This window comes from Thalassophryne amazonica, chromosome 8, assembly GCF_902500255.1.
Source record: "Thalassophryne amazonica chromosome 8, fThaAma1.1, whole genome shotgun sequence".
NCBI lineage: Eukaryota > Metazoa > Chordata > Actinopteri > Batrachoidiformes > Batrachoididae > Thalassophryne > Thalassophryne amazonica.
This window is the reverse complement of record NC_047110.1, coordinates 21,207,367-21,233,863: the sequence shown is the minus strand read 5'-3', so window position 1 is coordinate 21,233,863 and position 26,497 is coordinate 21,207,367. Positions and strand designations below refer to the sequence as shown.

The following is a 26,497-nucleotide window of genomic DNA, read 5'->3' as shown; positions in this document are numbered from 1 at the left end:
TTCATCAAGTTGGATGGAGCTTGAGAGGTGCACAGCCATTTTCAGATCTCTCCACAGACGTCCAATCAAATTCAGATCTGGGTTCTGGCTGGGCCACTCAAGGACATTCATAAAGTTGTCCTGAAGCCACTATTTTGATATCTTGGCTGTGTACTTAGGGTCATTGTCCTGCTGAAAGGTGAACCATCCCCCAATCTGCGGTCAAGAGCGTTGTGGAGCAGGTTTTCATCCAGGATGTCTCTGTACATTGCTGCATTCATCTTTCCCTCAATCCTGACTAGTCTCCCAGTTCCTACCATTGAAAAACATCCTCACAGCATGATGCTGCCACCACATAGGGATGGTGACTGGTTTCCTCCAAACATGCTGCCTGGAATTCACACCCAAGATTTCAATATTTGTCTCATCAGACCAGAGAATTTTGTTTCTCGTGGTTTGAGAGTCCTTCAGGTGCCTCTTGGCAAACTCCAGGTGGGCTGTCATGTGCCTTTTACTGAGGAGTGGCTTCTGTCTGGCCACTCTACAATGCAGGCCTGACAGATGTTGGAGGACACTGTGCTAATTGGGGCCTTCAGAGCAGCAGAAATGTTTCTGTACCCTTCCCCAGATTTGTGCCTTGAGACAGTCCTGTCTCCGAAGTCAGACAATTGCTTTGACTTCATGCTTGGTTTCAACTGAATTAACCCCAGGTGGACTCCAATTAAGCTGCAGAAACATCTCAAAGATGATCAGTGGAAAGAGGATGCACCTGAGCTCAATTTTGAGCTTCACACAAAGGCTGTGAGTACATGTGATTTCTTTGTTGTTGTTTTTTTATTATTATTATTTTTAATAAATTTGCAAAAACCTCCAAAACATTTTTTCACATTGAATTTTAAGGGGAAAAAATGAACTTCATTAATTGTGCTGTAAATGTAGCTCCTTCAGCAATTCACAGTACACAGCACAATCACAGTCTGTAGATTCTATGGTTTAACCCTTTGGGGCCGAGGGCATTTTGACTTTCCTGGCATAAATGTTTTTATTATTGCTGTTAACAGCTCTCTCTGCATCCCACAATCAAGTATTATGTCTTTTTTTTCAGGACAACCTGTGCTTTCATAATATATATGCTTTTGTTGTGTTTTATAAGTGTAATAAAGGTTTACAATCAGAAATAAGAAAGGAAAAAGTAAAGTGGGAAATAAGTTTCCATACACATTTATTCAAAACACAAAGCAAACTATAATAATTGTTTTGACACTTTATAAAGGTCATTTGAGGTCTTGTGTGAAAGATTGTACAACAAAAAGGTTCAAACAATGAACACAAATGCACATTTTAAACAATAAATATAAAATGGCCTATGCGTTTTGTTTGTCCTCATCTCAAAGCAATTTCTGTCTGCTATTACACAAAGGTTACATCACAAACTTCTACTTCTACTGTGTTTTGGAGTGTTCTGTGCTGCTCCTAAAGCAGCTTTCATTCACACTTTGGCCCACTCTGGCTCCTTACAGTCTGAGGAGCGGCCCTCCCCCTCGCTCCATTGATATGGTAAACAGTGCTTTACACCGAGAAAGCAACAGAGTTATCCATTAACATTCATATGCAAACTAGTGGAGCAATCCTGATAGTTACACATTCTTTGTTTGAGCATGTGAGATGTCATCAGAGGCTCTCCGTCTGCTTTCACTGATCGGAGCATTGGAGCACCCAGGGGGCTATTCAAACAGGCCAACTAGTAACATATCACTCCTGAAAAAGATCTTTGGCTTTTCACGTGAGGTAAATCTGCTCTACGACTGGATTTTGGAAAACCATGTGACGGTGAACCAATTCCGATTGGACACTCACATTGCGCACGTCATCACACAGCTTCTATGAGGAGTACAAAGATGGCTGATCAATCAATCAATTTTTTTATATAGCGCCAAATCACAACAAACAGTTGCCCCAAGGCGCTTTATATTGTAAGGCAAGGCCATACAATAATTATGTAAAACCCCAACGGTCAAAACGACCCCCTGTGAGCAAGCACTTGGCTACAGTGGGAAGGAAAAACTCCCTTTTAACAGGAAGAAACCTCCAGCAGAACCAGGCTCAGGGAGGGGCAGTCTTCTGCTGGGACTGGTTGGGGCTGAGGGAGAGAACCAGGAAAAGACATGCTGTGGAGGGGAGCAGAGATCGATCACTAATGATTAAATGCAGAGTGGTGCATACAGAGCAAAAAGAGAAAGAAACAGTGCATCATGGGAACCCCCCAGCAGTCTACGTCTATAGCAGCATAACTATGGGATGGTTCAGGGTCACCTGATCCAGCCCTAACTATAAGCTTTAGCAAAAAGAAAGTTTTAAGCCTAATCTTAAAAGTAGAGAGGGTGTCTGTCTCCCTGATCTGAATTGGGAGCTGGTTCCACAGGAGAGGAGCCTGAAAGCTGAAGGCTCTGCCTCCCATTCTACTCTTACAAACCCTAGGAACTACAAGTAAGCCTGCAGTCTGAGAGCGAAGCGCTCTATTGGGGTGATATGGTACTACGAGGTCCCTAAGATAAGATGGGACCTGATTATTCAAAACCTTATAAGTAAGAAGAAGAATTTTAAATTCTATTCTAGAATTAACAGGAAGCCAATGAAGAGAGGCCAATATGGGTGAGATATGCTCTCTCCTTCTAGTCCCCGTCAGTACTCTAGCTGCAGCATTTTGAATTAACTGAAGGCTTTTTAGGGAACTTTTAGGACAACCTGATAATAATGAATTACAATAGTCCAGCCTAGAGGAAATAAATGCATGAATTAGTTTTTCAGCATCACTCTGAGACAAGACCTTTCTGATTTTAGAGATATTGCATAAATGCAAAAAAGCAGTCCTACATATTTGTTTAATATGCGCTTTGAATGACATATCCTGATCAAAAATGACTCCAAGATTTCTCACAGTATTACTAGAGGTCAGGGTAATGCCATCCAGAGTAAGGATCTGGTTAGACACCATGTTTCTAAGATTTGTGGGGCCAAGTACAATAACTTCAGTTTTATCTGAGTTTAAAAGCAGGAAATTAGAGGTCATCCATGTCCTTATGTCTGTAAGACAATCCTGCAGTTTAGCTAATTGGTGTGTGTCCTCTGGCTTCATGGATAGATAAAGCTGGGTATCATCTGCGTAACAATGAAAATGTAAGCAATGCCGTCTAATAATACTGCCTAAGGGAAGCATGTATAAAGTGATTAAAATTGGTCCTAGCACAGAACCTTGTGGAACTCCATAATTAACATTAGTCTGTGAAGAAGATTCCCCATTTACATGAACAAATTGTAATCTATTAGATAAATATGATTCAAACCACCGCAGCGCAGTGCCTTTAATACCTATGGCATGCTCTAATCTCTGTAATAAAATTTTATGGTCAACAGTATCAAAAGCAGCACTGAGGTCTAACAGAACAAGCACAGAGATGAGTCCACTGTCTGAGGCCATAAGAAGATCATTTGTAACCTTCACTAATGCTGTTTCTGTACTATGATGAATTCTAAAACCTGACTGAAACTCTTCAAATAGACCAGATTAGTGCACAGGTGTGCCTTAGACTGCCCATAATAAAAGGCCACTCTGAAAGGTGCAGTTTTATCACACAGCACAATGCCACAGATGTCGCAAGATTTGAGGGAGCATGCAATTGGCATGCTGACAGCAGGAATGTCAACCAGAGCTGATTTCTCACAGTATTACTAGAGGTCAGGGTAATGCCATCCAGAGTAAGGATCTGGTTAGACACCATGTTTCTAAGATTTGTGATGATGGCTGGCTCAAAAGTCAGCAGCGTTAACTTTTCAGCAAAAAAAGTAAGTTTCTATCTCATATCATTAAAAAGTTATTTATAATTTAGTCAAGCTTGGTCTTAGCCGTCGTATATAACGGCGTCAGCCCCTGAGGGTTAAACCCAAGTCCTGGATAAGAGACTTCCAGTGTTGCAAATTAGGAAGCTGATTTATATATACCGTATTTTCCGGACTATAAGTCGCACCGGAGTATAAGTCGCACCAGCCACTTTATCCATTATAAAGAAAAACAAACCATAAATAAGTCGCACCGGAGTATAAGTCGCACCAGCCACTTTATCCATTATAAAGAAAAATAAACCATAAATAAGGTCCACTGGACTATAAGTCCCATGGACATACAGGTATGTTAACATGAAAAGTTCAGATGATAATATTGTGACGGCTACCGTTTTCGGATGCATATTTCACCAGTCGCAACTTGTAATCTGCAGAGTATGATTTTCTTTTTGGTGGCATTTTTTCGGGCCTTCTCCGTTGTCTTGTTATGTTATCAGTAACGTTAAAATTTTTATTTTTCTATGGTAGTCAGAAGTCGCAGGAACAGTTACACAAGCCTCGAGTGCCCTCTCGTGAGCTGCATTTTACCTACGGATATGTTTGTATTTTGCGGACCACATTGCGAGCCGAACCATGCAGCGCCTACCTGCGCAGCTCATGACCGCCCAGCGGTGTCGATCCAGCTCCTTCCAAGTGGAGACGCTAATCCTCCGCCGTCGCTCAGTGCTCCCATGCAGCTCTCAGCGTCAACTCTGCTCACACTGATATCCAAGGGTTGAAGCTGTCTTGTTAGCCGTCCCGGAATAAACACCATGTTCGTCTGCTTCAAACGCTTTTCACAATCATCGACGCCAGCTCCTTCCAAGTGCACACGCTAATCCTCCGCCGTCGCTCACCCCAATGCTCCCACGCAGCTCTCAGCGTCAACTTAAACACTCTGCTCACATTGATATCCAAGGGTTGAAGCTGTTCTGTTCGCCAAGCCGGAATAACAGCAAGCACCGTGTTCGTCAGCTTCACACGCTGTGGGTGAGGTGAGGAATACGCATCCAAAGTTCTGTTCTCTGATTGGTTATCGCGACCAGCGTGAACTATAGGATGGCCGTCATACTACAGTGCCCATGATGCATTGCATTTCCTTTTCCGGTGGCCATTTTAAAACATAGATCGACTTTGTCACGTAAAATTGTTTTGTTACAGTAAATTAATTGAGATCCTACCGGTATATTTTTCATTTATAAGTCGCACTGGAGTATAGGTCGCACCCCCGCCCAAAACATGTAAAAAAGTGCGACTTATAGTCCAGAAAATACGGTACTTACTTTATGTGGAACAATTTTGCGTAAGTATCCCTGATGTGAATAAGAAAACAATGAATTAATGGGCTTAAAATAGTCAGACATGACCAAGTAAAAGTGATGCTGCAAGCTCTTTTTCCACAGATGACTGTTCAAAGGGAGAATAAGTATATAGTCTGCACTAACTCATGGTTCCCTGTTCAAATGCTGATGAGTTCACCATTGACAAGTGATGGTTTTCTACAGAAAGCTTTTTCAAAGTACAGTTTAGTGATTGTGACCTTTGACCCTTTAACTCCCAAACCAATAGGCCTTTTTGCGGTCACCAAGCCTAACACACATACCACGTTTTGTGACAATCAGGCAATAAGGAAATAAGATATTGTGCTGGCAAGATTTTTACAAAGCACACGTCAGTGACCCAGCCAAAAATCAACAGAATTCATGGCATCAGAATGCCTCATGTGTATACCAAGTTTTTTACAGTGGGTTAGTTGGCTCACGATATGGTTTTTTACTTATAATGTTTATAGATTTCTTTTGTAACAGAAATATTGGGTTTGTATTTGTTTTATATGTTTCCCCAAACCTCAATGCAGTAGGTCATGAATGGGACAAGCAATGAATGATCCAGCGTAACCAACGAATGCTGGGAAAGGAAGTATTGTGCTTTATACAGAATTGCGATAACTTTTGACATTTTGAATTTAACATAATTTATATGAGTTTTCCAACTTAATTTATCATTGATAAACACTCCAAGAAACTTGGTTTTGGTTACTATTTCAATTTTAGCATCATTCAATAATAAGTTTCTACTTAAGTTCCTGGGCTTATTTCTGAATATAATACATTTTGTTTTACCCAAATGAAGCGATAATTTCTTTGAATCAACCAAATTAAATTAAATTATACACACCAAGTTTGTTGTCAATCAGGCCAGTACAACTGAACTTCTCTCACTCACAAATAAAAGCGTCTAACTCCCCCTGTAAATAGTGACGTCTAGGCCACTGCCTGTACTGCGTTAAAATAAAACAAAATAAAAACCAATGACATCCTTTCTGTGTGCTGCTTCACCTGAGCACTGTTGTTTCGACATATTCTTTTGTAGATCTGGTCAATTACGACAGACACATGCTCAAAGCACTGGCTGAAGAGATGGAAGCGCCGGGCTTTGATTTGCTCAAACTCCTGGCTGCACTTCCTGGATGCTTTGGTGCTGGCATCAAAGGCTGAGTGAAGGCAAAATAAGTTGTTAAAGGTATGTTGTGATTCAGAGCTTGTATAGTTATTGAATCCAACCACAAAAACAGAAAAAGAAAAAATGAAAAGCTGACAAAATATAACGCAACGGTAAAGTACCCTCTGCCATAACAGCATTGTGTTCTTTATAACTTGCAGTTGTTTAATTAATTATTACGATCTCAGGGTTCTCCCCAGAAATTTTTGGTATAGCGGTGCTGTTGGCAATTACTACCCGAGGTGGAGTCATTTTGACTGGTTTTAGATGCACTGAAAGCAAGAATAATAGCCAAAAAATGACACTTAAGTTGCAATATCAAAGTTCTTTTTTGCATTTTTTCTGTCTAAGTTAAGAAAATAAATAACGCTGAAAAATTAAAAAACACATTAATATTTAATGGACATAGCATTTGCTCTCTTCTTCAAAAATGACACACTGTCCAGTACGATAGGGAGTTTTTCTGTCTTTTTGACAGGTTAGGGGTTTTCTTTTCCAACATTTTTGAGAAGGATTGCATACTTTTTTAAAACAATATAACTCCGAATTGTCTTGTTTGAACATGAGCTAATGCTGCGTTTACACATAGGCAAGATGTGTTATGAATGTCATTATTTGCTTCATTCTTGGCACATTCTTGATATTCTTAATGTGACTTAACGCATCTGAATAGGTTTCTTAATAGTGCGTGTTGATGTGTGATATTTGTGATTTTCGTGGAGCATGTTTTTGGCTGAATTTCACACACCACCCTCATGTCGCCTCATGTCGTGGAGGTCGCAACTGAGTGTGTCGATCCGTCTTGATTAGTGGTGATCCTTAATAGAGCGTGACATTGTTCTTCTCTGATGTGCGCACAATTAACCCTGCTGCACGGCATTCAGTTTCATTGCTGCAGTATGCTGAAGAAGGACAGGGACGAAGTAAGTGGTTGAAGATGAGTGAGTGACAATGTGTTGTGTGGGCCGCCAGAAGAGGAGGTACTGCTGGCCCACCAACAGAGGGCGCCCTGCCTGAAGTGCGGGCTTCAGGCACGAGAGGGCGCTGCCGCCACGGACACAACCGGGAGTGACAGCTGTCACACATCAACTCATGACAGCTGTCACCCATCATTTCATCACTCCATAAAAGCCGGATGTCATCTCCACCTCGCTGCCGAGATATCATCTACCTGTGAAGGTAATATTCTCTGCTGTATCTGAACTTAACACTGACTTTATAGTCTGAACTTCTTTGCAGCCGTTTTCCTGTGGGTGTTGCCTTATCTGTGGGATTGGCGTTTTGGTGTGATCACCGACGGCTTCGCTTCACACCCCAACCAGATAAGTGGTTAACAGGAGCTGCACGAGTGTGTGATTAGAGGTGGAGGTGACTTTCCACCTTCTGACTGTTTTTGTTACTGGGTGTGCACACACCCACATCTCACTGTTTGTGCTCCTCGCCAGCAGTACCAGATCCGACAGTCTGGGACGGTGATCACCTAGGAATTCGGGACTTGGCGGCTCCAGTATTCACCAGGTTCAGTGGCGGCGGAAATCGTGTGGTTCCGGCTCTTCTCAGGACAGACGTCTTCTATCCTCGAGCCTGCCCACACGTCACTTTTGTGTATTGACTGCTATCAGATTCTGAGATTGTCTGTATATTCGTTGTGCACATTCACAACATTAAATTGTTACCTTTTGGCTCATCTATTGACCGTTCATTTGCGCCCCCTGTTGTGGGTCCGTGTCACTACACTTTCCCCAACACAATGTATTTTGTAGACCTTCAAAGTCGATGCGTTCTCCCTGCTGAGTAAATGATATTTTGGACACATACAATAAAAATTACCTTCCCTCGTTTCCTGCACCTTGTCATTCACCTCTCTCAGCTTATCCAGAGCTTTTAGATTGGGTGCTGTAGTTCGCTGCAGTAATTCCTCCAAGGAGAACACCGTCTCCCGAAGACTTTGCAGATGCCTCTCCACCTCCTGCTCTCCCTGCAGTTAAATAAACAAGTCCATATTCAACTTATGTGGTACACCAATGGTACTTTAAAAAATCCTCGATCAGAAACACACTATACCATCAGTTTTCCAGTTTTACTTCCCGCAGTCATGTTCAAGAAAACCATCAGTAACTTTTCTGTCAGAGTTATACTGATTATTTCTGTCAAGTGTCTGCTCGGGTAGAATGGATGCAGTCACAGTGTTCACAAACACAAATAGGTGTTTAGCACTCCTACTTTATGTCAGACACTTTTATGGAATGCAAATCCATCACAGCAGATCAAGTCAAGATGCATTTTGGACAAGGAAATTTCATATGAGCAACTTTTGCCCATTTCTCTTTGAAATACTTCTCAAGCTCAAGTACACAGGACTGTGAATACTGTGTGGATGCACTGTGTGTATTTTATATATATATATATATATATATATATGAGGTCTGTTAGAAAAGTTTCCGACCTTTTTATTTTTTTCAAAAACCTGATGGATTTGAATCACGTGTGATTGCATCAGCCAAGCTTGAACCTTCATGCGCATGCGTGATTTTTTTCACGTCTGTCGGTTGCATCATTTCCTTGTAAGCAGCCTTTGTGTGAGGACGTGTGCTGTGCGCTCCGCGGATTTTTATTGCGAGGAAAATGGCCGAACGATTGGAGCAACATTATTGCATCAAATTCTGCCAGAAACTTGGTGACAGCCAGGTGGAAACCATTCGGAAAATTAAGACAGCTTTCAGAAATGAAGCTATGGGCGTCACAGAGATTAAGGAGTGGTACAACCGGTTTAAAGATGGATGCACAGCCATGGAGAGCACGCCGCACTCGACATCGACATGCCAAAATGACGAGATCATTTCCAAAGTGCACGCTGTACGAGGATAGGCTGAAAGGTTCTAAGGCTGACTATGATGCAGTTGTTGAATTGAACAAATTCAGGGTTATTTTTCTACATAGTCTCCCTGTAACTCCACACACTTCTTCCAGCGGTGCTTGAGTGCTTCGATTCCCTTGGCATAGAAGCTTTCATCCTGAGAGTCAAAATAGTCCTCAACGGCAGCCATCACCTCATCATTGCTCCGATAGTGCTTCCCAGCCAAGTTTTTTCAGGTTTGGGAACAGATGAACGTCCGAGGGTGCCAAGTCAGGGGAGTATGGTGGGTGATCTACCAGTTCAAATCCACACTCGTGGATAGTGGCCATAGCCACTGTTGACTTGTGAACTGGGGCATTGTCTTGATGGAACAGCACCCCTTTCGTCAGCTTTCCTGGTCACTTCTTTTTGATAGCCTCGCGTAACTGTCTCAGTAGGTTAGAATAGTACTGTCCATTTATGGTTTGTCCCTTTTCAAGATAGTCCACGAACACAATGCCCTTGGCATCCCAGAAAACTAAAACCATGACCTTCCCCGCAGACGAAACAACCTTGGCCTTCTTTGGAGGTGGTGACCTTGGGTGTTTCCACTGTATTGATTTTTTTTTGTCTCTGGTTCAAAGTGGTGAACCAAACACTCATCCTGGGTAAGAAAACATTCCATGTAATTGGCTGGATCCTCTTCAAATTGCACCAAGTTGCCTTCGACATGACTAGCCTGGTGCGTTTCTGATCAGGCGTCAGAAGACGTGGCACCCACCGAGCTGACACCTTTGACATTCCAAGTTCTTCATGCAGAATGTGTTCAATTCTCTCACGGGATATTCCCACTGCATCTGCTAGCTGATCAATCGTCGATCGTCTGTCGTCTATCACCATTTCATGAACAAGGTCAATGTTTTTCTGGGTTGTGGCTGTTGCAGGCCGCCCAGACCTTGGGTCGTCTTCAAGGCTCTCTCTGCCCCTCTGAAATTCAGCTGCCCACTTCTGCACTGTAGATATGGAAGGAGCTTCATCCCCTAATGTAGCAACCATATCCGCATGAATGTCCTTGGGCTTTAACCCCTTCTTATGCAGGTACTTAATCACACCACGATGCCACATCTCATTCAAGGCCTGCCCACAGGGAAATGACGTCACCGACACGCGTGAAAAAAGTCACGCATGCGCACAAGGGTTCAAGCATGATTGGTGTAATCGCACATCATTCAAATCCATATAGTTAAAAAATAAAATAAAAGGGTCGGCTTATTATCTAATAGACCTCGTATATATTTTTTGATAGTGATTTGGTGCTTTATAAGCCGATTAAATTGTATTGAAACTGAACATTTTATTGAGTCTTAAAGTAAATAAATATGAAATTGGTCACTGGATCCATAAACTTTGGACATAATAAATTCTACATGGTGGATCCTTGATCTCTGGACATAAATAGATATAAACAAAATCTGTATTTTTTGTCAAAAGCATTTCCTTTCAGACATTATCAGCATGAATATCTTTCCAGGGGAGGTGATGGTCTAGAGGAGAGGTGATGGTCTAGAGGGGAGGTGATGGTCTAGTGGTTAAGGCGGTTAAGGCTTGAGTCCACAAGATAATGGGTTCAAATCCCCGCCTGACAGGAAAATCACTAAGGGCCCTTGGGCAAGGCCTTTAATCCCCTATTGCTCCCGATGTGTAGTGAACGCCTTGTGTGGCAGCACGCTGACATCGGGGTGAATGTGAGGCATAATTGTAAAGGGCTTTGAGCGTCTGATGCAGATGGAAAGCGCTATATAAATGCAGTCCATTTACCATTTATTTCCACACATCTGAGCTGAGCTCTTACAGCTGGCTGTGCTTCACGTAATGATGTAATTTATAAACAATACAGAATGTCTCATTTTGGGAGGAAAAGAAATGTTTTAGTCAATTGTAGTTTATTGTCTGTATTACAACATTTGTAAGAGGTGTAATTTTATTTAAAGTGGTGAAACGTTTTGAAGTTATTAATTTCGACCGGACTCTGTCTCGGCAGAGAGCCGCGCAGCGTTTGGAGCTTTGCCAATGGAACGGAGGCCAATTCTTGTTTCTTGACTGCAACAAGACATGAGTCCCAGTTAGTGACTTTAATCCACACAAAAGTGACTCATGATATTTTAATGGCTTTGAGAGGGGTTAAGAAGCAGACTTGCTGTTTCTGAAGAGCAGCAAATCAAAGAACCAACGAGCTAGTGGATCGAAGCATTGCTTCAATGGTTCACGCTTCAAAGTGGAGTCGCGCTGCAGAAACCGTTGATTACAGAGCCGCTGCAGGGTCTGTAATCAATGTAGAGGAATGATCATTTTCCCGACAAACACCCTCAAAAACAACGGCTGCTCTGAAGGACTGATAAGGGAATGTTAAGCAAAAACGCTATTAATATCGGTGGATCGAATCATTTCTATGTATATAAAAGTATTTGATCCCCTGTCCATTTTGTAGGTTTTCCCACCTACAAAGAATGGAGAAGTCTGTAATTTTATCTTAGGTACACTTCAACTGTGAAAGACATAATCTAAAATTCCAGAAAATGACGTATGATTTTTTAATAATTAATCAGCATTTTATTGCATGAAATATGTATTTGGTACAATAGAAAAACAGAATATAGCGAAACAATATACAATAGAAAAACAGACCTTAATATTTGGTACAGAAACCTTTGTTTGCATTTACACATTTAGAAATTTCCTGTAGTTCTTGACCAAGTTTTCACACACTGCAGCAGGGATTTTGGTCCACTCCTCCATACAGATCAAATCCAGCTCTTTCAGGTTTCGAGTTTCAGCTCCCTCCAAAGATTTTATAATGGGTTCATGTCTGGAGACGGGCTAGGTCACTCCAGGACCTTGAAATGCTTTTTACGAAGCCACTCCTTAGTTGCCCTGGCTGTGAGTTTCGGGTCATTGTCATGCTGGAAGACCCAGCCATGACCCATCTTCAATGATCTTACTGAGGGAAGGAGATTGTTTCACAAAATCTCACGAGACATGACCCCATCCATCCTCCCTTCAATACGGTGCAGTCGTCCTGTCCCCTTTGCAGAAAAGCACCCCCAAAAATGATGTTTCCACTTCCATGCTTCCCGGTTTGGACAGTGTTCTTGGGGTTGTTCTCATCCTCCAAACACGGCGAGTTGACCAGGTCCTCCAGTGTAGTTCTGGGCTTTCTCAGAATCATCCTTACCCCATGAGGTGAGATCTTGCATGGAGCCCCAGACCGAGGAAGACTGACAGTCATCTTGTGTTTTTTTCCATTTTCTAATAACTAGTGCAGTGCCCACAGGAAGTTTGTACTCTCATAGAAAACTGGGAACTTAAGTCAATTTCTCATGGATAGTCATATGAGGCTGTGTTTGAAGGTGGGATATAGAAAGAGGTGTACTTATATTACAACCCCAATTCCAATGAAGCTGGGACGTTGTGCCAAATAGAAATAAAAACAAAATACAATGATTTGCAAATACTCTTCAACCTATATTCAACTGCATACACCACAAAGACAAGATATTTAATGTTCAATCTAAGTGGTGCATCCCTGAATCCAAACAGTCAAAATGCCAACCCTAAAGAGATCCTTAGCTTGGATCTGATTCATATCAGGTCACTGTCCTCAAAATCACTGTTGATAAATGATCTAATTATGGAACACCACCTAGATATGATTGGTTTATGTGAAACCTCGCTGAAACGCACTGTTGTCCTCCCCTTAAATGAAGCCTGTCCACCTTCATACACATTCAGTCATGTCCCTCGTGATACAAAGCAAGGTGGAGATGTTGCTTTTCTTCATAAATCTGGGTGTAGCTTACTGGCTCCTGGGGGTCTAAAATATAACTCATTTGAACATTTGACTCTCTGCTCTGCTGAGGATGCCACATATAGCCAAGGTCAGATGAATAAAACTCAAACATGTTACTTTGTCACTGTTTATAAGCCCCCTGGCCCATATTCTGAATTCTTAGATGAATTTGGCGAGTTTATCTCTAATTTGGCAACCTGTGCAGATAACATTCTGATTGTTGGTGACTTCAGCAGTCATGTAAACATGCCTTCTGACCTCCTCTGCAAATCATTCATGGACATTACAGCTGCAATAGGATTCCAGCAATGCATTCAGGGTTCAACTCACATTAATGGAAACACCCTGGATTTGGTCTTCATGGGTGGTATTACTATCTCAAATTGACATTGTGTATCTTGCGTCAATGGTTTCTGAAACTCACTTATTAAGTTTACAGTCTCATTGCCTTGTCCACTGGGGCAAGATGCTTATTTATCATCACGGTGATGCATCAACTCAACTACAAATGAACTTGGAGGTACACTGCCTGATATTTTGGCATCAGGCAGTGATGGCATATTATGGGAGGTGATGGAGGTGATGGTCTAGTGGTTAAGGTGTTGGGCTTGAGTCCAGAAGATCATGGGTTCAAATCCCCGCCTGACTGGAAAATCACTAAGGGCCCTTGGACAAGGCCTTTAATCCCCTATTGCTCCCAGTGTGTAGTGAGCGCCTTGTATGGCAGCACCCTGACATCGGGGTGAATGTGAGGCATAATTGTAAAGTGCTTTAAGCGTCTGATTCAGATGGAAAAGCGCTATGTAAATGCAGTCCATTTACCATTTACCATCACTTTCAGGACATGATTATTCAATAGATAGTCTTGTGGACAGCTTAAACTCAGCACTCACAAGCACACTGGACATTAGGGGTGTCGGAAAAAATCAATTCACGTCCGAATCGCAATTCTTATTTATTACGATTCTGAATCGATCCAAAATCTCCAAGAATCGATTTTTAAAAAGCATTTTATAAAACATTTTCTTACTTACTCACTGCGTGTACTGTTTATCAGGCAACGGCTTCTGTACTGCAGCGTCCCCGCGAGGGGTGGGTCCGGCGTGCTTCAAACATTCGTGAGCTGCAGCTTAGCATGGCAGACGAAGAGCTAATTCAGCCAGCACCGTCTTTGCTGAAGGCACATGTTGGGTGCATTTTGGATTTATTATTTGCTGCGTAAGAAGGAGCTTGACATGACTTATGCAGTGTTCAGAATCTGCAAAATGAAAGTCAAGTACTTCGGAAACACTTCAAATCCGCAAGCCCACATGCTACGCCATCACCCGGAGCTAAAGAAGGGAGCAGCGGTCTCCGCCTACTACTGACCAGCGCTTCACTAAACTGCCAGCCATCTTTGAACAAGGAAATCAGATAAGTAAATGTGCATCTAGAATCATTTGATTAACCTTGTAAAGCTGCATTTTCTTAAACATAAAATTTTTTTAAGTAATATAACTATTTCTCAGAGCTCTTTGAATCGAAAATCTATTCTGAATCGAATCGTCACCCCAAGAATCCGAATTGAATTGAATCGTGAGTTGTTGTACGATTCACATCCCTACTGGACATGATCACTCTGCCTATACTAAAACCACGCCCTCCCCAAAACATACTCTCCTTGGTTCAGTGATCATTTACGTGGCCTCAAGCATAAGCCTAGAGGTCTAAAAATAAAATAAAAATTGCATAGCTGAAAACTATCACTTTGTATGACATGACGCTATTCTGGACTATAAGCATGCACTATTGGCATCAAAGCGGGCCTATTACTCTGATTTGATCAACAAAATCAAGTATAATTCAAAGTTCTTGTTCAACAAGGTGGCAATACTTTTTCAGGGACAACCACCTGTAAGTCACACTCCATTTATGACAATGTGGGTGTGGAATCCTTTAGCTTAGTGAGGAAATTAGAAATCAAAAAAAGCAAAAATCCACTATGATGATAGTGCAGTTATGTGCCAGGGAGGGAAATTCATCAAGTTGAGGACTATGGCCTGTTTCCATAGATGTGTCCATAAAATCATAGAGGGATATGCTTTGCAAACTTAATACCCATGACTACACTGGATGACAGTGAAATTGAGGATGGCCCACTGGCTGTTCCAGCAATATCAAATATTTTGTGTCTGCTACCTGCAACCCGCGTGGAATGTCTCAAACCTAAACCTATTCCATGCATCTTATATATGCTACTCTGGAACCACCCCTAAACCCAAACAGTCCAACTGTCAACCACACTGAGGTCCTTAGTATGGGTCTCATTAACATAAGATCACTGTCCTCAAGATTAATGATCTAATTATGGATCATAACTTAGATATGATTGGGTTATGTGAAACCTGTCTTAAACCTACAACTGTCCTCCCCTTAAATGAGGCCTGCCCACCGTACACATTTAGTCACGTCCCTTGTAATGGGAAGCATGGCGGGGATGTTGCTCTTATTTATAAATCTAGATTTAGTTTATTAGCTGCTGGGGGTCACAAATATAACTCGATTGAACATCTGATTCTCTACTCTGCCCATGATGCTACGTATTGCCAAGGTCAGAAGAATAAAAATCAGCTGTAATACTCCTGTCACTGTATATAGGTCCCAGGCCCATACTGTGAACTCAGATGAATTTTGTGCGTTCATCTCTAACTTGTCGACTAGTGCAGATAACATTCTGATTATTGGTAACTTTAATATTCATATAAATAAGCCTTCTGATCCTCTCTGCAAATCATTTATGGAAATTGTGGATGCATTAGGGTTTTCAGCAATGCATTCAGATTCGATCACACGGGTGGAAATACTCTGGATTTGGGTTCTCGCATGTGGTATGCTGTCACAAATATTGACATCATGCCTCTTGCATCAGTGGTCTCTGATCACTCACTTATTAGGTTTACAGTTTCACTGTCGTGTTTAGTGGAACAACAACCTTATTTATCACTGCGATGACACATCAACTCCTCAACTACAGTAACTACAGGGGAGGTGATGGTCTAGTAGTGTGAAGCATTGGGCTTGAGACCAGAGGATCCTCGGTTCAATTCCCAGCCTGACCAGGAAAATAGGTAAGGGCCCTTGGGCAAGGTCCTTAATACCCCTAGTTGCTCCCGGTGTGTAGTGGGCACCTTGCATGGCAGCAAACTGACATCGGGATGAATATGAGGCACTGACGTGTAAAGCGCTTTGAATGTCTAATGCAGATGGAAAAGCGCTATGTAAATGCAGTCCATTTACCATTTACTACGACTGAACTTGAAGCTAGACTGCCTGATATCTTAGCTTCATGTTTGGAAAATGACCAATCAGCAGACAGTCTTGTGGATAGTTTTTAAACTCAGCGCTCAAAACTCCACTCGACATGATTGCCCCACCTTTATTAAAACCATGCCCCCCCCAAAACACAGTCACTTTGGTTCAATGATTACTTGCGTGACCTCAGCATAAGCTAGAGGTCTAGAACAGAAATGGTTGTAGTTGAAATTCAGAAGTATTCCACCTCGTGTGGAGTGATGCTTTCTTAGACTATAAGCATGCACTACCGGCTACAAGTGGACCCATTACTCTGATTTGATCAACTAAAACAAGCATAACTCAAAGTTCTTGTTCGACACCGGTGGCAAGGTTGGCAACACTTTATTCAAAGATAACCCCTGTACAGTCGCTCTCCTTTTACAGCAAAAGATTTCTTGGATTACTTCGAGAAGGAAAATAGACGACATTAGGTTAAACATATCCCAGCATGCCTTAAACCAGCCACGACCACCCTGCTATTGAGGTGGGTCCCACCTGAGGTTATTACTAGATTTACAGAATTTGACAGAATCTCACTAGGCATACTGACGAAACTTGTACCGGCTACAAAAGCACAACCTGCTTATTTGATCCTATACCAACACACCTGTTTAAACTGTGGCCCACCTATGGGCTGACTGTGCTTGGAAATTATTAATCTCTCATCAACCTCTGGATCTGTTTCTAAATATTTCAAATCTGCAGTGATTAAACTTTAGAATTACTTAAGAAATCTAATGTTGAACCCTAGTATATTGCAAAACTATAGGCCCAATATCAAATCTATCATTTTGCTCTAAAATTCTGGAAAAAGTGGTTTCACGGCAGCTTGTGGACTACCTTACCAAGAATATTTTTTTTGATCCACTGCAGTCTGCTTTTAGAAAATATCATTCTACAGAGACAGCTCTCACTAAAGTGGTGAATGATCTTCTGCTTGCAGTGGATTCGGACACCACTATCGTTCTGGTGCTGTTAGATCTAGTGCTGCGGTTTAATACTGTGGATCATCATAGGCTGGAGAATCATTTTGGGATTACTGGGAGTGCCCTTACATGGTTTGACATCATACCTGACCAGTCGTTTTTCACCGATGTTTTGTACAATAACACTACTTCTAACCTTAGTGATATGAAATTTGGGGTTCCACAGGGGTCCATCTTAGGCCCCCTGCCTTTTCTTCCTTTATATAGAACCAATTGAGCACATATTGTGCCATTTTGGGATTACCTTTCATTGCTATGCTGATGATACTCAGTTATACATGCCAATAACTGCTGGCAATTTCATCCACATAAAATCCTTAGAAGATTGCCTTGCATCAGTGAAAAGCTGGATGTCTAGTAACTTCCTACTTTTAAATTCTTATAAGACTGAAATCGGTATCAAGGCTCGTGTGTCATACATCACACTGACAAAGTGAGGAATGTAATTTTTGATCCTACGCTGTCCTTTGACCTCCACATTAGAGATATTACGAGGACTGCTTTCTTCCACCTGCAAAATCGATGGCTGATGCTGAGACCCTGATTCATGTGTTTGTCTGTTCTAGATTGGACTACTGCAATGTTCTATTTTCTGGTTACCACAGTCCAGCATTAGGACATTACTTGTGTGATGCAACTTGAGGCAACTTTGTTGCGATTTGGCGCTATATAAATGAAAATAAACTGAATTGAAGATTTCTAGACTACTTCGAAAAGAAAACAGACATTAAGTCAAATATATCCCAGCTATGCCTTAGTCCAACCACTGTGCCATGTCACTGATGTGGTGTGCCATCGCTGACAACTCACCTCACCATTTACTAAATTTGATATTATCTCACTAGGTACACTGACAAAACCTTGTAACTTGTGCTAAATACAAACGTACATGTCTTTTCAGTCTCAGTCATATAACAACAAAACTATTAAGGACCTGTGGCCTACACTGGGGCCAACTGCACTGGAAAGTATAATCTCTCACTAACGTCAGGATCTGTTCCCAAATGCTTTAAATCCACAGTGACTAAAGCAATACTTATGAAATGAACCTTGACCCCGGTCTCCTGACAATTATCGGCCCGATATCAAACCTATTGTTTTGTTCTAAAAATCCTTGAAAAAGTCCTTTCACAGCAGCTCGTGGACCACTTACTGAGAATAAACTCTTTCAGCCACTGCAGTCTGCATTTAGAACACACCATTCCACGGAGACAGCTCTTACTAAAGTGGTAAATGATCTCCTGCTCAAAATGGATTTGGACACCACCACGGTTCTGTTGCTGTTAGATCTCAGCACTGCATTTGAGACGGTGGATCACTGTATACTACTCATTAGGTTGGACAATCACTTTGGGACTACTAGAAATGTCCTTGAATGGTTGACATCCTACCTACCCAGTCACTCTCACTATGCCATGTACAATAACATCACCTCAAACCATGTTTCCAATGAAATACAGGGTCCACAGGGATCCGTCTTAGACCCCCTGCTTTTCTCCCTTTATATAGCCCCCCTTGGGCATATACTGTGACGTAATGGGACCACTTTTCACTACTATGCTGATGATACTCAGTTGTACATGGAGATAACTGCTTGTAATTTAATTGTAAGGACTCTGTTTTTGTTGCTCTTCGGTTTGTAAAGAAATTCTGGTACAATCTGTAAAAACCTTGGAACTGTTAGAATGGCCTAAGCGGTGGGTCACTCCTCTGGGTCTGGTCTGTTTGATGTTCATCACTCTCTCTGTCACCAGATGGAGTTTTTCCTTACCACTGTCACCTGTGTGCTTGCTCAGAAGGGTTAGTAAGGTTAGGACTTTACTCATGTGAAGCGCATTGAGGCAGCTTTGTTGTGATTTGGTGCGATACAAATAAAATAAATTGAAGTGAAACTATATGGTCATATGGATTACAGGATTTGCAGTGTTTTTCAGTGCATGCAGCTGTTGTGCTGCTGCTTCACTCCCCCTCCCTTCCTGTCTTTTTTCTGGCTGACTCATGGAGCTGACTGGACTCACCTGACTGCAATCAACCACATCTATATTTATACCTCTACTCTTCACTCACTCAGATGCTGGAAACTCAGTTGCCTTCGGGGTATTCTTGCCTCTGCTCAGTATCTTTTGCTTCTGGTGTTCCCTGGTTTTTGCCTACTGACCCTGTTTTCCTGTGTTGTCAGATTTTGGACTCAATCAGCCTGGTCAGCCACTTGGTCCTGCTCTGGTTCAGCTTCATCTACCAAATCTGGAAGTGTACCTTCACTGCAGTACCCTGGCTCGTCTCTCCCTCCTCCAGTGCTTGGTTCATCTGCTCATTCTATTCAGCTTTATATTCACTTACTAAATAAATTGTTTTATTTTTGCTATTCCCGGTCTATTTTCCTGCATTCGAGTCCTAACCTCTGCCTTGGGTGTTTTCACCATAACAAATGCTGTTTCTATAAAAGGTCTGGTTATGTTTTAAAAAAAAGCTCAAAGAACTTCAAGAAACTGTTTGAAAATCAAAATGCAATCAGTTCAACAGCAACAGGATTCATGCAGCAATACAGCCGGCCTGTAAATGGTTTCAGTATTTTGCATAACTAAATCTAGTCTTTTTTTCCTTTTTGCAGACCCATATGTTGTCTTGCATGTTTTATGCCACTCCTAACGCAACTCCAAATGTACATAGGGTATGACTGGTCTTGAACTGGGGACCTTCTGTTTGGGAAGCAAGTATGATAGCATGCACCACGCAAATGTTTAGTGGCATATAGTGTGTGAATGAACAGACAATTCAAAGCTTTGAGTTTCACCTTAAACTTTGTCTCCAGGGCAGAGTAATCAATGACGAATTGTGCTTCTCTCTCATACACATGCAAGGTGGTTGAAATGCTTTCTGATTCAGAATCCAGCTAGACAAAGCAGAAGAAAACATCATCAACCAGAGCAGTCACAGATTCCTGACGTCCGACAAGGGTTGAGGAGGACTCAAAATAAAAGATATGTGATTCACATCATGACCCAGACTTTACCTGGATCCGGATTCCACAACACAATGAAATAATTGAATACTCATCCAGAATGGTCTGACTGATCAAGATGTTGCAATCTAGTATTTAATTCACAAACTGAAAGAAAATAGTGTCTTCCTGATCTTAAGTTTACACTGTGATGTATCTTTCTGTTGCAGAACCTGCATATTGATTCAAATCACTCCCAACAAATCCTGAGGCAGAATATGGACCACTTCCAAAATTCAGTGGTGTCTTGCATGCCCTAATACAGTGGGGGAAATAAGTATTGGATCCACTATCAATTTTGCAAGTTTTCCCATCTACAAAAAATGGAGAGTTCTAAGTTTTATCGTAGGTACACTTCAACTGTGAGAGACAGAATCTAAAAACAAAATCAACAAAATCATGTTGTATGATTTTTAAATAATTAGTTTGCATTTTATTACAAGCATTTGATCCACAAGAAAAACAGACCTTAAGACTTGGTACAGAAACATTTGTTTGCCATTACAGAGGTCAGGCGTATCCTGCAGTTCCTGACCAAGTTTTCACACAATGCAGCAGAGATTTTGGCCACTCTTCCATACAGATCTTCTCCAGATCTTTCAGGTTTGGAGTTTCATCTCCCTCCAAAGATTTTCTATTGAGTTCAGGTCTGGAGACTGGCCAGGCCACTCCAGGACCTTGAAATGCTTCTTACAGAGCCCCTCCTTAGTTGCCCTGGCTGCATGTTTGGGGTCATTGTCATGCTGGAAGACCCAGCCATGACCCATCTTCAATGGGACAAGTGCTGGCTTGAGCAGGGGGACCTTGCTGCACTGCAGGATTTTAAACCATGACAGCATCATGTGTTACTAATGTCATCTTTGTGACTGTGGTCCCAGCTCTCTTCAGGTCATTGACCAGGTCCTCCTGTGTAGTTCTGAGCTTTCTCAGAATCATTCTTACCACACAAAGTGAGATCTTGCATGGAATCCCAGACCAAGGGAGATTGACAGTCATCTTGTGTTTCTTCCACTTTCTAATAAATAATCATAACAGTCTTTTCACCAAGCTGCTTGCCTGTTGTGCTGTAGCCCAGCCCAGCCTTGTGCAGGTCTACAGTTTCATCCCTGGTGTCCTTAGACAGCTCTTTGGTGTTCCATGGTAGACAGGTTGGAGTGTGATTGATTGAGTGTGTGGACAGGTGTCTTTTATACAGGTAACAAGTTCAAACAGTACAATTAATAGAGGTAAAGAGTGCAGAATAAGAGGGCTTCTTAAAGAAAAATTAACAGGTCTGTGAGAGCCAGAATTCTTACTGGTTGGTAGGTGATCAAATACTTATTTCATTCAATAAAATGCAAATTAATTATTTAAAAATCATACAATGTGATTTTCTGGATTTTGTTTTAGATTCAGTCTCTCATAGCTGAAGTGTACCTATGATGAAAATTACAGACCTCTCCATTCTTTGTAGGTGGGAAAACCTGCAAAATTGACAGTGGATCAAATACTTATTCCCCCCACTGTATCTATCTATGCTGCAAATTTGATGAGATTCTGTTAAGTAGTTTTGACCTAATCCTCCAAAGCCTATATAAAGTGAAATCTTGATCCAAATACAAAATATGGATAACCTCCAAAATTCAGTGGAGTCTTCCATGCCCTATTCTCTGTGGTGCAAATTTGGTGAGAATCTGTGAAGTAGTTTTGACGTAATCCTGCTAAGAGACAGACAAATAAATAAATAAATGCGATTATTTTATATCCTTGGCAGACGTAATGAACTCACAAAAGTATTTCAGTCTTTTCAAAATTTTCACAGAATTCCAAAGGTTCCTTTCATATCATCTATAAATTGTTTTATTTCCTGAAATTGGTCACTTCAGGCAATAATTAAGGTCCACAAACTGACATCTAGGTGTTCCAATTGTAAGCCACCAAATGGCCAAAGTAGCTGGGAGAAAAAGCACTCACACGACAGCGGCCAAACACAGCCTGTGAAAACAAATGCTGTGGGAAAAGAGTGGAAACCACTCACAACATTCAGTGGAAATAAAAAATCAATTATCAAAATAGCCAACTGCATTTCACAACCTGCCTACCTGCACCTTACTGATTTCATTCAGGCTCCTGATAGTAGAGTGACTGGCAGACCCTGGATCTTGCAGGCCAGCAGCAGGTTGTGTCTGGCTAAACGTTTATGCTCCAAAGCACTTTCTGTGCACATCACCTTCCTCTGAAGCTTCACCAACTCTCTGAGATGGACAGATAAGGCACACAGCATCATTTTCTCATCTCAAAATTTTATTTATTTTTGTCTTATTTTCATGTCTGTTTCATTCAGCAGGTAAGACCAATGAAGTTACAGTTAATAATAAAATGGTAAATGTGAGCAAAGAATGTTTGTATTCCGCTCCATTCATATAATTCCAATCAATAATACCCAAATTTTATGGAAGACTTGTCTGAAATGTGTCTAACAATATGCTGTTCCATCTCCTGGCAAACATCTGTAGGAGCAGCAGCTGCAGGCTTATCAGTAGTAGAGCAGCATCAATAGCAAAAGTAGCATTTGCAGTAATAGCAACACCATAAATGCAGACGTACTGGAAGTATTAGTAGCAATATTACTTGTTGTTTTCCTGGAGGCTCTGGATGTTTTGGTTCAGCTCTGCTTGGGCGTCTGTCACCTGTCTCTTCTTCATCAACAGCTGGTTTTTCAGCTCCAGTAGTTTTGTCTGTCCCTCCTCCACAGCTGCCAACAGGATCTCCTCCTCCTGTGAGGGAACAGAAATATACTGAAAACATCTGCAAATCCCATGTGGTTAAACGAAGAAAAACTGGTGTGATTTGACAACACCCAGTGACTTAAATAGCCAAAGCGAATTATGCCAGAGTTCAAAAAGAAAATGTTGATGTGTCAGTGATTAAAACAAAAGAAAAATCTTCTGACTAAATTATTATTATTATTATTATAACAGCCAAGTCATAAACTACAGAATGCGCATTGCATTCACTAGATAAAAAAAAAAAAAAAAAAATAGACCCTGATATCGTAATTACAAGACAAGATCTAATAATTCCGAGATCTTGATCTCGTAATTGTGAGCTCGAGTGCCTCCTGATCTCACACGTCTCATTTTAGTGAGATGCCTCGTGTCCCTCTTTGGAGGAATTTCATTCATCCAGGAGCACCTTTAGAGGAAAACCATGATCTTGTAATTACAAGATCAGGTGTCATTATTTTTTTAATCCAGTGAATGCAATATGCTTCTGTAACACTGTAAGCTGTTCATCTACCTTTTAATAGAAAACCCTTTTGCAATCGTATCCTAGAATCATTTAACATAAACAAGTTGCAGATAGTTAAGAAAACAGCAAATTGTTCTCTTGCTGAACACTGAATGGAATCAGCCAGGGTTGCACAGTCTGGACAGTAGCTGCTGGTAGCCTCAAGCAGACGTCTTTTGCAGATTGTCATCTTTTCTTTGCCTTTATCCGAAATTGATAACACAACCTACATGTTTGTTTTAGGGATGCACCGATCCCGATACCAGTATTGGGTATCGGCCCAATAATTTAGTTGCTCTGGGGGGTTTGGTAAGGTTAGACCTTACTTTGTTTGTGATTTGGCACTATATAAATGAAAATAAATTGAAATTACTCGTACTTAAAATCATAAAACTTCTGCGATAGTACGTGACCGATACCCCTTAGAACAGCGTGATGTCAACCTCTCAATGTGGGATTTTCAATGCACACGAACCGTAATTTCCGGACTATAAGCCGTGCTTTTTTCATACGTTTTGAACACTGCAACTTAAACAAAGATGCAGCTAATTTATGGATTTTTACAGGCTTTCATGTAATTTACTCATAAGTCGAAATACATCCATCAATGCTGTTCATTAATTGGCTGAAAGCTGCAGTCCTCATGCGGAGTAAATTCACACACATAGTAAATAAAAAGTCTTACCTGTTCATGGAATTCATCATCACATAATCTGAAGAAAAAATAATCCACCTACAGCCTCCTGAGTTTGGAAAACAACTTCTGAAAATACTTTAATCTCTTGCGAGACTGAAAGAAGTTCCTCTGTGACTTCGGGACTTTGCGCCACAGTTCCGTCAGATTCTGTAAGATCACGGTTTCAGTGGCAGAGGTTGTCCATCGGTTGGTGAGTTTCAGCCCCTGGTATGACTGTCCAGGCCGGGAGATCAGCTCGGTCCTCTACAGGTTTTTGTTGGATGTCTGTGGCGCTGCGTTCGAAGCTTAATTCCTCTCCTTTCCATGAGCCGCACTTTGCGCTTCAAGTTGAAAGAGTCACTGCGTGCCTCATTCAGGAATGTCTCAGTTAGCACAGGCAACGGTTATTCTGTGTGCATGCGATGAAATTATCCCATGATCCACAAAGAAAAAATAAAATAAAATAATGTTAAAATTACTCCATTTTGCCTCCATGTGGTGCGGAGATGCCGTGCGATGCCGTGTGCCTTTGCGCGGTATGTATTTGTGTATGTTACCTGTACGTGTTTAATTAAAAGTTAAAAAAATAGTGTGGAAAGTAAAAGGCTGTTTAACTCAGTGTCACACATTGCAGATGAAAACAGAAACAGGCTCACAGCTGATAACACAGAGAAGCTTCTTTTCATCAAAAAGAATCTGTCCCTCACATTTTTCAAAAAAGGCTTTTAGTCCTCACAGCAGAGGTGGGACGACGTCACTGTCAAGTCATTCTCAAGTCATCACTCTGCAAGTTCCAAGTCAAGTCTCAAGTCAGCTTGCAAACACTTGGCAGTCATTATGACTTGAGACTTGACTTGGGATTTGCTGATTCATGACTTGAGAGTGACTTGATGGTGACTTCATCCCACCTCTGCCTCACACACATAATTAAAATTAGTGATGGACATTTTCAGTTCTGTTACTGGTGTTGTTTTTGTAGTGCTGAAGTCCACAAGTTACATTCAAGTGAGATGCCTGGTAGACCTATTCAAATGTCAAATGTTACATAATCTTTTGGGCCACATGTTGTTCTTGTTCCACTAATAAAATAAAAGATCTGTGCCAAATTTATTTTAATCGGACAATGTTTAGGAGTCCCCCACAAAGAAATGATTTTCCCCAAACAAGCAAAAAGGGGGAGAAAACTTCCAGTAATGTTCTCCTCTGGGTGACCAATCCACCATCACTTTTTCGATTAGAAGCCATCACACGTACTGTAAAAGAAAAATAATGGCATCAGAGTCTTCTCCTGTTTAGGTGACATTGCCTTTCCAGTGGAGGGAGAGGAAAATGTGTCACTCTGGGGGACCCCTAAATCTTATATGACTGAGTTCAAATTTGGTCTGCCCCTAAAAACCCCAAGTGGAACAAAAACAACATGTGGCCCGAAGTTTCTCACAACTTTTATTTTTTCACTATATAACATGAACAGCCCTAATGTCTGGCAGTGTCATGTTTGTTAAGAAAGGGAGGGTAACATTAGGACTTTACAGCAGGCCACGGAGCAGGTGATTAGAGACCCTGCAAGGTTTATGAAGAATGTGGATGTGGAATCCATTAGCTTATGTGCCAGGGAGGAAAATTTCTCCAGTTGAGACTGTAGCCTGTCTCCACAGACGTGTACATAAAAATCATAGAGGGATATGCTTTGCAAACTTAATACCCATTACTACATTGGATGATGTTGAAATTGAGGATGGTCCGCTGGCTGTTCCAACAATAACAAATATTTTGTGTTTGCTACCTACAACCCACGTGGAATGTCTCAACTTAAACCTACTTCCAGGCATCTTATATATGCTACTCTGGAACCACCCCTAAATCCAAACAGTACAACTATCAACCCCACTGAGGTCCTTAGCCTGGGTATCATTAACGCAAGATCACTGTCTTCAAAATCATTGTTGATTAATGATCTAATTATGGATCATCACTTAAGTATGATTGGGTTATGTGAAAACTGGCGTAAACCTACAGCTGTCCTCCCCTTAAATGAGGCCTGCCCACCGGCATAGACATTTAGTCACGTCCCTTGTGATGCAAAGCAAGGCGAGGACGTTGTATTTATAAAACTATAAATCTAGGTTTAGTTTTTAGAAAATATCATTCCACAGAGACAGCTCTCACTAAAGTGGTGAATGATCTTCTG

General features: G+C 41.4%; 1 protein-coding gene across 1 annotated transcript in view; it reads right to left on the bottom strand.

The window, feature by feature from the left end:
• The window catches only part of smc1b (structural maintenance of chromosomes 1B), a 164,029-nt gene that overhangs the window by 14,050 nt on the left and 123,482 nt on the right, over positions 1–26,497 (bottom strand). The window contains exon 21 of the mRNA XM_034175841.1: positions 6,198–6,352. Within this exon, the coding sequence (XP_034031732.1) occupies positions 6,198–6,352 (155 nt within the window). The remainder of the gene's footprint in view (positions 1–6,197; positions 6,353–26,497) is intronic.